The sequence below is a fragment of the Prosopis cineraria genome, unplaced genomic scaffold (genome assembly GCF_029017545.1).
Source record: "Prosopis cineraria cultivar Desert tree isolate PC_DT_omini unplaced genomic scaffold, ASM2901754v1 PC5, whole genome shotgun sequence".
Taxonomy (NCBI): Eukaryota; Viridiplantae; Streptophyta; class Magnoliopsida; order Fabales; family Fabaceae; genus Prosopis; species Prosopis cineraria.
In genome coordinates this window covers 34,024,577-34,041,848 of record NW_026555336.1, presented here as the reverse complement: position 1 = coordinate 34,041,848, position 17,272 = coordinate 34,024,577, and the positions used below count along the sequence as shown (strand labels likewise).

Sequence of the window (17,272 nt, the reverse complement as noted above, 5' to 3'; positions counted from 1 at the left end):
TTTAAAGGACTTAATATGTTTTTGCTTGTTAATTTTATGATAGAGTTTTGCTTTCAATACATTTCAGTTTCATACCTTGAGATGAGAGACTAATTATAAAGGATTTTAAATGATTCTACCTCATAAGTAACTGGGACGATTGAGTTGAAGGAATTTAATACTTTTAAGCAAGGTTTAAGTTTAAACTTTAATTAAATCATAACAAAGTATAATATATTGATATGTGTTTTCTTCCTAATTTTACTTTAGATTTTAAATTCTAAAGATTTCACTTTTCGGGCTCGTTTCAAACATGAGATACAGATAGTCGTTCCTAATGTCAGAGGATTTCAATTGATTCCATCTTTAAAAATTAAAATAACTAGAGGAATTTAACATTTTAAACTAAAGTCTTAAACTGGTATATTGTGAAGGATAAAATTTACGTTCTTAATTTTATACATTTAATATACTTATATACTCAATATACTTATATCCAATCAAATTATGACAAGTAAATTTTAATATGTTAATAAAATTAATAACAAATGTTTATTATAGAATAAATAATCTATAAAAAATTTATGTATCTTGATTTAATTAAAAATAAGCACATTATGTATATAACTTTTTCCTTATTGTGAATAGAAAAAATTATGCTAGGAAAACCACTTATATTCCAAAATATTCAGTAACAATTTATTTATTCATTCATGTGCAAGAAAGTTGTGGGAGGTCTTAGCAAGAGAAGTGAATCATATAATCTTGAGCCATCTAAATAATGATAAAAAAGAAAACCAAAGAAAATATTCATAAAAATTGTAAAACAAAAACCTCTTGATTTATAATATTTTCAAAGGCTTAGTTATTGATAGAACATAATAACGTCATACAATCCATGTAATTTACTTTACCTAGTATGATAAGCCTTCTTATTATTGTATATTAATATTATTATAAAATTACACATATTTTTATTTAAAAATATATTTTTTTATAAATGATCTTATGAGTCAATATAGTTTAAATGTGTTATAAAAATTAAATTTAAATAAAAATAAAATATTAATAAAAATTATATTTTCAATAAAGTTAGAAAACTTTTATTCAATTTACTTATTTTTTTTTTAAGCGCTTTGTATTGAAAGTCTGATGTTACTGACGATACAAAGAAAAAGAGATAATATCTGTGACCAAAAAAAAAAAAAAATACAAGCTATAACACAACAGATATTAATATAAAATATCAAATTTATATTAAACGGTACTGTCTAAAAGTCATGACTAGCGTAACTCATTGCTGGCATTCTCTGAAGTGTGGGAAAATGTTACACAAGAAACACGCGCACACATATTGTAATTTCCCCTCATTTTTCTTTTATTGACGTTTCCAAACATGTTCTATTCCTCAATGAGACTTCTCATTTTTTGGATTGCAAGCCGTCGAGATTACCCAAAAAAAAAAGCATTTATGTTTTTAAAAGTTATCCTTCTTTGGCCAACTTTACAAATTTGATAAAATAGCTATAATCTCCACGGTTGATTGTAATAAAGGAAAAGAATTTATTAAAAACCAATGCGTTAATAATTCTTATAATCTTCATCCAACTATATATGCCAAGAAAAGTATTTGGTTAATTGCTTGACTCTGACCTATGCGTGAGTTGAATTGTGACTTTTGAGGTGGAGAGGAACAAGGCCATGGAAAAATAAAGCGCCGTGCCGTATCCGTCATGTTCCACGGTCAAGTCTTTTCCATTTTTTCTTCATTCAACAACCCCAAAATTCTTCAAAGAAGTTTCTTTTCTCTTGAATTAACTTGTTTACTTGAATTAAGGAGCTTTCCCAGTTCGTTGACTGACTGAACTGACACGAAAATCCCAAAATAAGTCCTTTGACTCCACTTACAGAACTCACCAGTCTCCAACATCAATGTTTGAGTCCAAGTTGTTAACCTTGACATCAACATCCACTATTAATGTACTTGCCAACAGACCACTCAAACAGCCTATTAAATGGGAAATAGGTGAGAAAAGAAGGGACTCTTACCGTTAGTGGCTTGAGAAGGCTCCATTCATTCAAAATTTGCCCCAAGTTTTGATGATTGTAGCACGATAAAGGCAAGTGGAGGCTTTGAAGGATCCAAGAATTACTCAAATTGAAATAAGTTGTTGACAAGAAGGCGATCCACCCCTTAAAATCTAAATCAAGCCCAAGTTCCAAAGAAATATTCCACACAATAAAACAGACGCAACGTTAGTGCGAGACTAGGAACCAATTTCCCATCTATTAGGATTTATCCATTTGGGAATTTGCCTTCACCTTTACAGAAGACGTACAATTCTAGACATCTCTCTTGTTATAAAAAAATGTTTTGTTAATTTTTTTTTAACCTTGAAAAAAATGTTTTGTTAATAACAAAACCATAATTTTGTAATATGGCAAAAATTATACAGTCATGCATTTATTCATAACAAATTATAAGAGTTACACTAAAATATTTTTCATTTACAAATATACACACACATGCTAGCCGCACAAAAAATGAGCCTGCGACTACAACGATAACATCCGGCTTTGCAAGCCACCTTTCATAACCCCGACAGCAAAGACTAATAATAATACCGGATAAAAACAGAGCATTACTCTAAAATGTGCATCCAAGAATCCAAGTAGAATAGAACAATATGGTTGTCATACATTAATTGATAAAAAAGTTATACACTTGAGATTGTTTGAAAAAATGGCAATCAAACAGAAATCTTCCAAACAAACTAACAAGTCGAGGTGAAACAGGGATTGAAAAAGGTCAATATGTCAAAATTGTGAACCATTCCCTAGAACAAAACCCTCCACCCTAAAAAATAAAAATAAAAACCTGCATTTCATTTATTCTATTTATAGGATGGAGAGAGAAAAAAAATTTAATCTTATTCATAAAACACTTATTAATTTTCAATGTTCTTCTTTAAATTTTTGCCTTTATTAAATGCTTATCAGTAATAAGATTTAAAAATATTTATTAAAAATAAAGGTAAAAACTTATTAAATTCTAAGATAAAATTAATAAGGTTTAAGATTTCCTTGATTCTAGTGCTGGAATTAACTTATAAATAAGATCATAAATAGTATTTCTCAGTGTAGTATGCTGTATTCATCTTCAATGGCAGCATATCACAACTTTAATCCAAGGCTTACTCTTCATCTTCCCCTTCTCCATCACCACCGGCAGCTTTCTTAGCAGCTGCTCGCTGGTCCTTTCGCTTCACTCTTCCAGGACGTCCACCACCAAATGGACTTGCTAGTGAGAAGTCAATGTGTTTTTGCTAGTCTACCTTCACAATAAACGAGGAAATATTCACCACTTGCCTCCCTGTTAGTGGGAAAACAGTATACATAAGAAAATTAACCAAATATGTAAAACTGCAGACCTGTGATGTGTCTATGCATCCTACATATTTTTTTTTTTCAAAAAAAAAAAAAACGGTAGCTAGCACAGAAAAAAATTGCCTCATCCGAGATATCTGATAAACTAGGTGGGAATATAGAAGAGTGGACAACAGCATTGTACTGCCATTGTAAACAAGTCCAGCGAAACAAGTCAAACAACAAATATGAACTCCGTATACGGGAGGCAAGGTGAAATTTTCTACAATTGTTTCATGGTGACAACATGCCAAAAAAACTGCTGAGCTCAGCAGCACAGATGAAGAATCGAATACAGTACTAGTATTGAAAGAGAATGGGCAGAATATGATAATCACCAAGGAAGACAGAATTTTTTCGTATGTCATAGATGAAATATAATTTTTATCGAATACTTGAATATAAATAGATGGCCCTTAAATCAATTAGTATTTCGCAGAAATTATGTTTTTAAGATGCATGACATAATCCTGCCTTGGAAAGCTATTTTCTCGGGGATGGAGAGGTTCTAGAAATAATTTGCCACATACTATATTTTTCCATAGATAATCTCTCATCCGACGTTCACTGCCTTGTGAACAAATAATACTCACAAATCCAAATAATGATCACAAGATGAACTTTAGCAGCCAAAACTAACATCTAATGCAGATGTTAACTACAAAGACCATCAAAACTAATGTCACATTACATTATTTAAAAAGGAAAAAAAAACTCCTAACCACATTCTAAAGTAGGAACCCGTTTCGATCATCATTTGCAGTTTTAATTCTATGCCAATCACTTTTTCGGCCTCTAAAGAGTTGAGAAATGAAAGAAATTTCACGATAATTCAAACCTAAAATAATTGTGACATCAGCAGACAGCCACAAAACTCCAGAAAAAAAATTTCGTGCCTGATGTGCTTCTGCCTGATCAAAACTCTAGCGTGGTGGATTGCCTTGGCCATACCGGACTTGCAGACCAGAGTCTGAAGACGACGCTCAAGAAAATTCTAGACGGTAAGAGCCATGACGTCATCTAGCTTGTTCTGGCTCTCATCGAGTAGACCGTACCTGTTCATCCTCCTAAGAAGAGCTTCACCTTCGAAGATACGACGAGGATTCTTATCATCGAGTGTGAGAAGCATTCTAGCTGCATTACGTATCCGGCTGAGCGCATGCCGAACCCTCTACAACTCCCTCTTGCGGCGAAGGCCGTACTCGCCGATGAGTTTGAGCTCATGATCTACCCGCTTCTTCTCATAGGGACGCCGAGGCTTCTTGAAGATTTTCCCATCTGCATTGCACCGAATATCATTCACAAGATTCAAACTACGAAAATAACAAATCGGAGGAGAAGCGGCACTTACAGTTTCTATAGAATGAGACGTGCACCATTGCGACATACTCGTCACTCTCGAAGCCCGCCAAGAACAGATACAGCAGCCGAGTTTTCGAGGATTTTCTCCTTCAAAATGTAAACCCTAATTTCCTATTGGCTCTTTTTTTTAAGGTATATTTTCTTTTAATAGGGGTATCATGAAAAAACGATTAGTATGAGAGCAAGAGAGAATTAAACCATATATTTAAGATTAAAGGGAACATTTCCCCCCCACCCCCCGCCCTAATGTTTTAGCCAACAAATATTTTGTTAAGCGGGAAGCCAATAATTGAAATAGTTGAATCACAGTTATTTTTTATCAATATAAGTAGTAAGTTCCGCCAATAACAAAGCACGTCTCCACTGAAATATTAAGAGCGATGGATAAATCTTTTACAACTAAATTGTTATATGTATAAGAGTTAATGTTCAAATCTTTAACTATATACTTAAGTAAAAGAGCGATGGTTAAGAGCGATGGTTAAAGTTGTTATATCACTCATAACAACTTTAATTATTTTAATTATACAATTATGTATCGTGTGTTTTTTCTTTTTTGGACAAAGTATTTTTACAGCTAGCAACTATAAGCTTAATTCTTTGAGAAATCTGAACGTCATTTAAGGAGTTGTTTTTTTTTTAAATATGTTTTTTCATACACACCTCCAAAAATTAAACCTTAAAATAATGCTTAAAGGGTCCAAACTAGTACTGTATGTGTCACATTCACTTAGTTCATGCTTGTTTTATAAAACAAAAATTTGACTTTTTACAAGCCTCCACTTCATTTGGGCTCAAGTCCACAAGTCGATATAGATCTAAGCATGAAGCCTTTTTTTTTTTTTTTTGACCTTGATCTAATCCTGAAGTTGAAGTGTGAAATTTACTGCATGGAGCTCGGATAATCGGAGACGTCAGGTGCTGAGTGTAAAAGGAACTTTGATGAAGTCGAAGTTACATATCATTCCATGTGAAGCATGTGAATGCATGGACCAAAAGCACAGTAAATAGGTGACTAAGTTCCTACAAAAGGTAAACAAAATGGAATCTAAGGAATGAGGCAGGGAAGGACTTCACCAGACATGTTCCTTGGAATATTTTTTGTTTTTTGGTTATGTCTGTTGGGAAATTTGATGTTCCAAGTGCAAGCAAATTCTCTCTGACGAAGAATTGGAGAGAACGAGCTCGGGGCTTGCTACACTTCAGAGATTTCCAAGGACCTCAATATCTTGAAGCAATCATCGAAGTTAGGGAGACCAACGAAACAGTATCTTGATTGTTGGGTAAGGCCTCCTTGGGGCAATGTGAGACTTGACGTGGATGAATCTGTCAAAGATGGTGCTGGTAAGCGCGGAGGTGTTACTAGGGACTGTAGTGCTCCTTGGATTTATGGGTTTAATGCCAATATTGACAACTATCCATCTGTCCTTGCTGAAGTGTTGGTATTATCTATGATTTGCAATTTTGTTGGGACTATAAGCTTCATGATGTCTAAGTTTTCACATATTGTGTTTAGGCTCTTAACCTGATAACCCGGCGTGATATTCCCCAGCATCCTTTCAGAGATATCATTAACCAGGCTAGATTTTTTTCCGTTTAGGGATTGGAATATCAGCTTGAATTTTATGCATAGAGAGGCCAATTCTTATATCCATATGTTAGCTACACATGCTTGTGATGGCCCTCCTCATTTTGTGACCTTCGATCAGCCCCCACCTTTTTGTATAAAGGTAGTGGATAATGAAAGAAAATTATCTGAAACCTCTAGTTAGGCTGTAATCATTTTGATTTATGTACTATTTTCATTCCAAAAAAAAAAAAGTAAACAAAATCCAAGTTCTTCAAGTGATGACTTTTTTAAGCATGAGGCATTTTTCACGCAAAAAGAAAAAAAACTAGTTGTAGTGCAGGACAGATCTGTTTGTCATACTATGTCTAATAATCCTGATAACGAAGTCTAAAAGCTCCAAACTCGTCTGCTATACAATGTGCCAGAGGGAATGGAACAGGTGCTCCTCGGGCATTGGCACTGTTCAACAGACAAACAAGTACACACGGCTAAGACGCGGCCATACTCGACAATGGGTGCAAAAAAAAATGTTTCTTCCTCCTCATCTTTGCTCTTTAATATTTTCCCCATCTCAGTTTACAATTTTCGGGAATATTAACAGTTCTTCCTATGCCTTCATCTAACTTTCATATTATACAGTCAAAATACCGGACGAAAGATCCTTCATTTTCAGGGGAGGAGGAGAATGAGAAGGGCAAGATTAGAGAATTTACAATTTCCAGAGGGTCAGAAATGCTGCTTGTGTGAAGCTTTTTTGTTGTTCCAAGGAAACAAGTGCTGTTGCTTGCTTGCTGCATTCTATGTAGCGACTACACTGTGCCGCTCCAATACTTTGGTCCCATTTTCAGCCCACCACTTTTCAGCTTCCTGTTCTGTGAAATGTTTCCGACTGCAAAATCAACTTTGCATTCAGTGTACATCAAATACAATTCCCACCATAACATAAATTGACTAAAAACATGCGTTATCTTCAAGTTAAAAAATACACATTTAAATACACATATTTTTATACCTAAAATAAAATAATTTCAGCTTGCTTCCTCTTTGATAAATTTTTTATAAACAAAATACATCAACCATAGAGCTTATAGATTTAAAACATGAAATGCAAGTGCAGTTCTTAATTGTCAGCAATCAGGTTCTTCGATTTAAGAATGGCAAGTGAAAGAATTTTCTTCAACGAAATCGTAGTTAAAAGATGAGCGATGCAGAACATACATGAACTCAAATCCCAATTTTGACGTTCAATAATGAAAAGAATTACAGCTACTACTGACTATTTTTACATTTAAAGGACACCATTGCCCAAAATTACAAACGCCAATAAAATCTTGACTTACCCTGATTGCTATAAATCATGGACTCTAATTCCCAAATAATCAAAATATCGCTACAGTATAAAATTAACTAACCATGATCTCTTCTAATACTGCATAAATGAGTTAGAAAAAATGTTGACGTGTTATGCTTTTATTTGAAAACACGGTAGAAGGCACTAAACTTGTCCATCAGGAAAGCCTGAAAACATAAAATGGTCTTGTAATCAGGCAATACCACTGTTCATATGAAGTGACGATTCTGACTTCACATTACAATCCATGCAGTAAAAATTAGATAAAACCTACCATTATTAGAAGAAAGATGTGATTATGGTTAAGTTAAATTGGACATTTTTCAACAAGTAGAGGTTTCCAAAATGTAGATACCTGAAACGCACACGTTTAAGTTCATTACCACCACCTGGCAAGGAGGACAAACTTATGTATACACCCGGTTCATCTTGAACCACCCACTCTGATTTTCCACTTTGTGCTTTGGAAATATCAGGCATTATCCGATTTTCTGCATTGCTGATCGACTCAGATTCAGGAATGGTACTGTTCGTTATATGGCACTCATTTAAAGACTGATTTAGAATATTAGTGGTAATTTCAGCAGAGAAGTCGGCATTTGAGTTCCCAAGACCTCCATCTGGCACTCTTTGTACCATTTCCTTCAACTGTAAGACAATTTAGCATCCACAACATTAGAGATAACTAACCAAAGCTAATGGCTTGACAAATCAATAGCTCTCCAACAATCATTTGCACCACTAGACGTAAGGTATAAAATGACGGATTCATGATCACAATTATAATATACTACACTGTCATCATTTTTTTAATATTCCAACAGGTCTAAAGTGTTTGGAGCATAATACATGTTTGTCACAAATAGAACTTAAGCTGCTTTCGTTACATTATATGAAGCTAAGCATGGAATATTTAGTCATCCTCATCCCTTGGGTAGAAATTGAATGAGTTCACAGCACACTTAAAAAAGAAAAAAAAAAATTCATATAGTCCCCATGCTAATAAAATCACATGGACTAATACCTCAGTCCACGAATAACTAAAATTAAAAAAATAAAAAGGCTCCACTTATAATGCAGATATTTCACGTATGTCAGCCAAAATTATCGCCTGTAATGCATGAGTAATCTGTCACTTGATAAATATCATAGAAATCCACCGGTCAAAGTTATTGTGAAAGATCTCATCAAGAACTGAAGCTTTTTTAAAAGGAAACTAAATTAAATTTTGGAGGTGATTGATGCTTGTAGTCCAACCTCCCGCCCCATATGTATATATTAGGTTGCTCTTTTCCTTGTCCCCCTAATCCAGGTTATATCATCTAATGTCCGATATCTCATCTATAAATTTATCCGCTACATAGCAGTCATTGCTGCCCCCCAAAAGTAAAGTTTCCTTAGATTCATAAAAAAAATTGAACCAAAATCAATTTAGCCAACTGTAAAACTGAAAATGAAGAATGAGAGCAAAGTCCAGGACAAAAGAACACCCAACCTGAGCAGTCAATGACTTTATAACCTCTTTAGCAGATTTACACTTCTCAGCTTCTTCTGCTGCTACTGCAGTCACTTCCTTTAACTGCTTTGATGTCCTCTCAAGTTCAGCCTCAAGATGCTTCGATTTAAGAGTAAGATTTTCAACCTAAGCAGTATATTAATCAGACCCGAGATGAAGTAAGCTTGAAGCATTTAAATCATATTCAGGATTAAGTAATCAAAATAATTTCAGAAAATTTTAAGCAGTTATATTTTTTTTGCTCAATTTATTTTCAGGTGAGCTATAAAAATATACATGAAAAAACTTCAATCCTATGGCGTATGGGTGCAACCTATCAGATGGAGATAAAAGCATTTCAAACTTTGAAGGGACAGGAGTTTCAGGCTACACAAAAAAGTTCCATCAGCAAGTTCCATATGTGTAAGCAATCTATGATAATGTATTTAATATACATGATGCCTTAGAAGTGATTTCCGATCAAATTACCAAGCAAAACTGGTGTCCAACAACAGAACCTCATAGGAAGGTTGATACATGGGATTTAGGAATAATAGGGGTAATTAGGGAAATTAAGGATATAAGGGTAGTTTGTGTATTTAGTTATATTCTCTATAAATAGGTCTCTAGGTTGTAATGGGTCATTGTGAATGGAATTGCCATTTCTCTCTCCCTCTTTCCCTTCCACCTCTTCTCTCTCTCCCTCTTTCTCTTCTACCCCTATGGAAGGTGGTTTGCAAACATATAAAGGATTGGAGAAAACTTTAGAATGACATGCAAACCTTTTGTTATTAAACTCTTGCATTGGAATGTACATGTTTACAGGTGTTTCAAAGCCAAGTAATGGCTTATCAGTCAGCTAATAACAGAAACAGTTAGTAATAATTCAGGCAGTATTCTTAACTACCTGATCTATTTAAGTCACATATGAGTTCTACTAGTACTAGCTATAGTAGGAGGAGGAAAACTTGCAACTTTTTCATTGTCTTCTTTAGGCTAAGTCTTTTTCATTATGACTATGAATAATGATTCTCTCTCTCTATTCTCCTCTCTAGTTTCTTTCTTTGAATCAATTCGCATGAATCCAGCCTCAAGGCAAATGATCTGGGCCTCATGATGGCACAAAAAAACTCCAGCTCAACATAAAATGACCTATTCAATCAATGCCTAAGATGAATGAATCTTGAAGTGGGAGAACTAAGACAATTCATAGCTCACATTGAACGTCTTGGGCTCAAATAGCATAAAATGAGGAGTAAGAAGCAACCTAATTTTGCTAAAACTAACGTTAAAGTCAAAGTTGGAGTAGCAGATTATAGAGATGAGAATGTTAAGATGGATATATGGGTATACAAAAAAAAGATAAAATCTATAATGAGCACATACAAAAAAAGAAAAAAAAAAGTAGGTGTGATATCTATCGAAAAGAAGATGATAGAAAATCATTTAACACGATTTGAACATATACAAAAAAGACTATGAGAGGCCTAGTGAAGAGAGTGGAACAAATAGTCTTAAGCCTTGTAGAGAGAGATAGAAAAAGATCAAAGAAAACACCCATGAAAGTTGTTAAACGAGACCTTTTAGTTAACAATATTTCGAAAGGCTTAGTTGTTGATAGAAAACAATGGTATCATGTAATCCATGTAACTGACCCCACCTAGCAAGATAAGGCTTGTTTTTATTGTTGTAGTGTTGAAGCAAAATTTCAAGCCCTAGCACCAGACCCATGCAAAGGAATGTGGATATTGATTCTCATTAAAGGCCTAAATTTAAATACCAGTGTGCCAATGAGGGTATTTTGTAACAGTAAGGCAACCAATGGGATTGCAAAAATATATATATATATATATATCAATCATGATAAGATAAAGCATGTGAAGATAGATAGTTGTCTCATCAAAGAAAACACTGAGCCAGGTCTCATAGACTTAAATTATGTTTTTAACAATTCACAAATTACCAAGTTTAAGGATAAAGTTTAAGGAATTAATTACCAAGTTACGAATGTCCAATATTTACTCCCCCAACTTGAGGAGGAATCTTTGGCAGTATTTCAGTGAAACTACTGCAAGTGTGGTGTCCGACACCCCCTGTTTGTTTTTCACATGTTTTCTTATTGCTTGTTTCCTATTTTATTTTACCATGTTATTTCTTTTTTCTATATACAGTCAGTTATCTAAGGTAGGACCAATCTGTTGTGCTTTCCTGATTTAATTATATTCGATTACCCAATGTTCCTATTGCATATTTGTATCATCCTATGAATAAGTCCTCCATTGTATACTTTCTAATTTTGGACAGTGCCTACATATGCCATGATATAACCCATTCAAACATTTTTCACGTGGGAAAGAATGTGCATAAGCACAATTACCAAATTCATTATTATTAAGTTGTGTGAGAAAACAGATTAAGTGGCATCACTTTTCTTTTTTAACAAAGAAAAACAAAGTTTCTCTCTATCTTCTTCATCGGTCTTGTTATGCTTTGGAAGGACTTAAGAAATAAGTAAAGCAGAAACCCACAACATATAGAATCTGAGGTTTTACCAACCTTTTGTTCTCATTAGACAAAGATCGCTTAAAAAATGAAAGAAAAATATGTCATGTTTAGAGCTATATCTTTTTAGGATCATTTACAGAAAAAACAAACAGCTGGATCAGATACTTTTTATCAGCCTTACCTGTGCCCTTAAACTTATAACCTCCTGACTTAAAACACTGTGACTTAAAACGCTGTTTCTGTTCTTTGAATCATCATGAACTTCTTCAGAAGACCATCGTGGACTCAACTTTTCTGAAACTGGAGATGACACTTCAGAGTTCAAACCACTTGCAGGCACAGAAACTGACAGGGGCTTCTCTGATGCTCCAGGAACAGAATTTGATGCATTTAGAGGACTGAATCCCCCCAACTGTAGTTTTCCATTCAGAGCTGGAAAAACATGGGTATGATGTGATCCTGGGATCTTTGAGGGCCTGCTTCCTGCTTGAACATTAGAGCCAAAAGATGAAAGCCTTAATAGCTTTCCCTGCAATTTACTAGCCCAAGAGTCAGGCAAATTTTTCAATGTAAAAGTTTTTGTCAAGGAAACAGATTCTGTGGTCTTCTTAAGTTTAGAATAACAGTCACCGCAAACACGATATTGCTTGTTTGAAGTTGGAGCAAGAGAAGCTTTAGTAGATTTTCCACTGCTGCATGCTGAGCAAAAAACAAGTCCACAGTTGTAGCAATTATGGCGTTTTCTTCTGAATCCAAAAGGATTGTGACAACCAGAACACACAGAATGGTCAGCACTTGATACCCATTTATGAGGACATATAACAGCAGTAAAGTTTGAGCCACAAACAATACTCCTCGCCTGCTTATTTTTAAAAAACTTAACGAGTGTAGGTGTATCTCGGTGACCACTGTCTCCATGGCCTAGCTGCCCATTCGAACCCTTTCCCCAGGTGTAAACCTCTGCTTTGGAAGTCAGGACTCCAATATGATATGAACCACAGGCAATATCTTCTATGAAACTACCACCAATCTTACCTTCAACCTGTGTAGGGAACTTTCCATCAGCTGCAGGATTGCCAAGTTGCCCATAAGCAGTATGGCCCATTGTATATACACGTCCTGAGGCTGTTAAAGCAACAGTGAGGCTGTGACCACAAGCCACTTGACAAATATTTTGATTATCCAATGCAATAACACATTGGGGAACTAGTCTAGGCTCGCTATCACCATGTCCAAGTTGGCCTTTATCTCCATCACCCCAGGTGAACAGTTTTCCTCTAGAGTGTCTAGAAGATTCCATAGATTCAGTTGCCACCTCAACAGCAGCAGCAGTGTGCCAAACACCACAGGAGACCCTGGTTGTTCTCAACCCTTTCAAAGTTTCTACTTCCCTAGGAGTATTTGTGCTACTAAGATCTCCTAGACCTAAGGCACCAAAAGATCCATCCCCAAATGTGAACAACTGGCCAGAAGATGTCACAATCGCTGTGTGCCAAGGTCCACAAGATACATAGGATACATGTATGCCTTCCATGTTACCACTTACTTTCTTAGGAATCCAGTGACTGACTTCATTTCCATGCCCAAGTAATCCAGAATTGTGAATGCCATCACCCCAGGTATAAAGATCCCCAGAAAATGTGACAGCACAAGAGTGATACTCTCCACATGCTACTAATTCAATATTTGCGCCACTAAGAGTGTCGATGACTTTAGGGTGAGAAACATCCACTTCTACACCATGCCCTAGCCTGCCTCCTGATTCCTCCCCCCAGCTATATACCTCTCCTTGCTTGGTAACTAGAGCAGCATGTTTGTAGCCACAAGCAATGCTCTGAACATCCAGAACTACTTTTGATTCCAATGCCTTAGGAAGAAATGCATCCATCTCAGAACCAGATGAAGTTCCAAGTCTATGCAAACCACCACCAAGGACTCCATCACCAATACCTTCTCCAAAAATAAAAACATCACCTATAGCATCAAAATCTTCTTGGTAAGAGCTGTGGCTGGATGAACTTACAGCACTTGATAAACTAACTCGAACTGGCTCAGCAGCAGAATTTCGGTTGTTTGAGTTATCCCCAGACCCAGGAGACACAGAGGAATTTGCATTGGATTCAGCTTGACAAGGACTTGCACCAGCTGCAGTATATGAAATAATTTCAGAGAAAGCCTTCCCCAATCTATTTTCTGAAGTACTGTCAAAAGAACATTCTTCAGCATCTACCAGGTCCTGCAGTTGAAAGAGAACAAGTGAAAATTATAGCCATTCATATACCTTAATAGGTTATCTGAAATTATGAAACAAAGGAAGATGAGAGCAATTGTTACAGACAAATGGTGCAATTGATGGAGAATTTCTTCGGGCGTGATGCTGTGGACTATCAGAACAAGCACTTTCACTTCTTGATTCACACCTCCATTTGTGATCATGACCACGAGTAATTAATGCCTTCAGACCAACAAACCAGGTTTCAGCTTCATCCTTGTCCTTACAAATCTGTCCATGGATTGGAAAGTCACAGTCAAATCAAACTATGAGGTTAACAAGGTAGTCCCATGTGTACACAGTCTCAAGAAGAAGCCTAAATGATACTTTCATTTGAAGGCTCATATATCGTAGTAAAATAACAATAAAGAAGAAAGAACACACACCAAATCCAAGGACCTTTCATTGTATATAAGTGAAAATGATTGATACTCCTTTTCAGGCCGAGGATACCGCTGAAATATGGCCTGAATAATAACACCAAATGAAGTTATGCAAATTGAGCAGTAAACTGATGATAAAGATGTAATCCTAGAGTTAAGATCTATACATGTGCATTATTCCTCTATGTGTATAGACAACTAAGTGAAAATTCCTTAGAGATCAAGTATTGAACTCTGCTACAGGGCACATCAAGGCTAAATTGAAATTATGACAGAGGCATCTGATGTTATTTTGAGGAAATAGTCATTAAGAATTTGATCATAAAAACCTACAGTTCGCTGCCCAGGAATGATTTTTGAAACAGCACTGAGCTTTAGCTGTTTCTCATCCTTTCCAGCATACCATATGAGCAGAGATTCATCCTGAACGAAAAATCAAAAGCATTGAATTAAGTAGAACACAGAATGACATTTTTCTCAAGTCTCAATTTCATCTAATGAACACAATGCTAAAGATATCCAAAATTGATAAAAGAATTGTTTGGGCTGAAATATGAAACAAGCAAGTAACACATTATGGGCATTCCAAGTAAAAGTTGAAGATGAAGATTAGTTCTCAATAATAATAAAAAAAGATATTTATATATTACCTAAAAAATAAGAGATTTATATTATAACCAATCAATTTATATCAGATCTGTTAATTGGTAAAATATGACCCCAAAAAAAAATACTAAGAGGCTTTTGTATAAATTTCAATTTTACCAACCATCACTATAAACCTTGCCACCCAGTTATTAAGTAGCTTTTTTGGTTATAATTTCAATTCTAGTGATGTTAGACAAAGATTGGCAATGGAAGTAAATATGAGTCTAATTAACACACCTATCTAAGGAAGGAGATTAGTCAAGTTTTCACATTTCAACGTTCTTTTGAAAAGGCTGCCTAACTTTCAATGACGAGTTGATAAGTATGCAGGAAATTTTATCATGCCTGTACTAATCATTTTCAATGGGCTAAACTTGTTCTGTCATCAATCCCTTATGAAACTTTTTTGAGTAAAGAATATAACCTAGAAACAAAGTTCACAAAAAAGGAGACAGTTTTACATCATTTGATGGGCTAATATAAAGCTGTCAGGAGAGGAAGTGGCCTGGCAACCTACACTGGAAAGCCGAAATGGGCAGAACTTTGGCTTCCCCCTACGTCCATACTTTAGTAGATATGCACCTTTCTTAAGAGATGTAACTGCCTGCAATAAGAACACAAACGTAAGGGGTTTGTAAAAAAGATGACCCCATGACTGCAAAAATCACTCGCACATGAGGGGAGACCTCTGCTTCCAGCCTGAAAATCCCCTCACGTCGGAAAAATTGAATAATATCCATACCATTAGAAATTGGCTCAACTACCATTTTGGTTTCGTACCACATTCATTCCCAAATCTAGTGTTTTAAAATGGCATGATCTTTGATGAACGTAAAGGATGAATTTGACACAAATTTGAAGTTCCAGGAACAAAATGACAAATAAGCCTCATAGTGGTGGCCCATGGCTTGCAAAGATGCAAATAAAATAATCTTGAGCTAAGAGATTTGATTTATGAGGTTTTACACAAAAAACACTTTCTCTCCGCATGAACATAAAGAAGTAAAATTTGTATTAAGCACGTTGGGTTAAAAAATGAGAAAAACATATGAGGAACTTAGTCTAAGAGAATGAAACATGAAAATGAACCATCAACATGTGAGCTGCTTTGGCGGCCGTAAAACAAATTGAAATGCATATATAATTAAAATTCAACAGTGAAAAATGGATCCGAACACTTTGTGGCAGCAATAGTTGTGAAGCAAGTTTTTATTCTTAGCAAAGTTAAATAAAACAATAATCGAACCTGTTCGATATTCCTATCACCAAAAACCGTTCTCTGAAGATCAGCCATTCAAGTTGCAAAGTCAGGTGCTTGGCAGGAACGGACCCAATACCCATTTGAATAACAGCCCAGAATAAAATGGATACCATAAGGCAATGCCAAAACTCTCCCCATGAAAATCGGAACACTTAACTGAAATTGATAAAAATGTAAGGGAAGAGCTCTTTATTCTACCCCATAACTATGAGAGGCACCTCAGAGCAGAGGGCCGCAGCTCATGAGCTCGACCCAAAACACCCCTGTATTCATAGTACGACAGCAAGTACTCCGTTGAACGTCCTCAGAAGACCCTCCAGTAATAACATTCAGCTCCAAACCAGCTCAATCACACCGACCGTACCAAAGAAACCCTAGGAATGTCTTGAGACCTCTAATCCCAAAGCAACATTCGAATTTCGCCCAGTTCTTCCTGCAATGCACAGCCAGCCATCTAAATGTGGACGAGCTAATGCAGTGACGATTGAAATTACCTGCGCCGCAAGAAACTCTCAGGTCTCCGCCATGCGTGAACCAATTTCAAATAATTCGGGCTCGTTCAACCTCAAAAGAAAATTGCAGAGCTTGTGGATTGCAATTTGAAAAGCCTCTCAGAGACAATGCCTGCGATTTCACAACTCGAAATTTTGCCCAGCACCAGGGAATGCTAACGTGCGCCTTAACGTGCGCGTCTCTCCCCCTCTCTCTTTTTCTCTCCCCCCCTCTTTCTCTCTCTCTTTGTTGAGTCATGTAAGGTTTTCGCTCTTCTCTCTCTCTCTTTCTGGGAGAAGCTGAACTGTTTGTCGCTCCAACATTTCGTTTTTCGGCCGGTAAATGCCACGTCAGAAACCGAAATCTCTGAGATGGGGATGGCTCCTTTTGTCCTTTTCCTTAACTTAGGGGGACAAATAAGTCCAACTATGGGATTTGAAACATTTCTTTCCTTTTTAGAGAGTTATCCCCTGCATCTCACCCTACAGTAGGCCCTTCTTCGGATTGGCTTGACTTCCTTCCACGTTC

At 35.8% G+C, this 17,272-nt stretch overlaps 1 protein-coding gene and 1 pseudogene across 3 annotated transcripts; both read right to left on the bottom strand.

Moving 5' to 3' along the window:
- Window positions 1-2,947: 2,947 nt before the first annotated feature.
- On the bottom strand, window positions 2,948-4,962 carry LOC129312200 (40S ribosomal protein S9-2-like; annotated as a pseudogene).
- Window positions 4,963-6,687: 1,725 nt separating this feature from the next.
- On the bottom strand, window positions 6,688-17,033 carry LOC129311587 (PH, RCC1 and FYVE domains-containing protein 1). Of its 3 annotated transcripts, none has more exons than XR_008593326.1 (10): window positions 16,238-17,033; window positions 15,509-15,595; window positions 14,677-14,766; window positions 14,347-14,427; window positions 14,027-14,191; window positions 11,870-13,924; window positions 9,184-9,330; window positions 8,044-8,336; window positions 7,750-7,855; window positions 6,688-7,226 (listed from the first exon to the last, which is right to left on the bottom strand). XR_008593326.1 is itself a non-coding variant. In XM_054953925.1 (10 exons), the coding sequence occupies exons 2-10, from the start codon at window positions 16,283-16,285 to the stop codon at window positions 7,136-7,138; spliced, it is 3,057 nt and encodes a 1,018-aa protein (XP_054809900.1). In that variant the 5' UTR covers window positions 16,286-16,685; window positions 16,747-17,032; the 3' UTR covers window positions 6,688-7,135. The 3 variants fall into 3 exon arrangements, 2 of the variants coding, with proteins under 2 accessions (XP_054809900.1, XP_054809899.1); XM_054953925.1 differs by lacking the exon at window positions 7,750-7,855 and having other exon boundaries at window positions 16,238-16,685; window positions 16,747-17,032; XM_054953924.1 differs by lacking the exon at window positions 7,750-7,855 and having other exon boundaries at window positions 16,238-17,032.
- Between the last annotated feature and the right edge of the window lie 239 nt (window positions 17,034-17,272).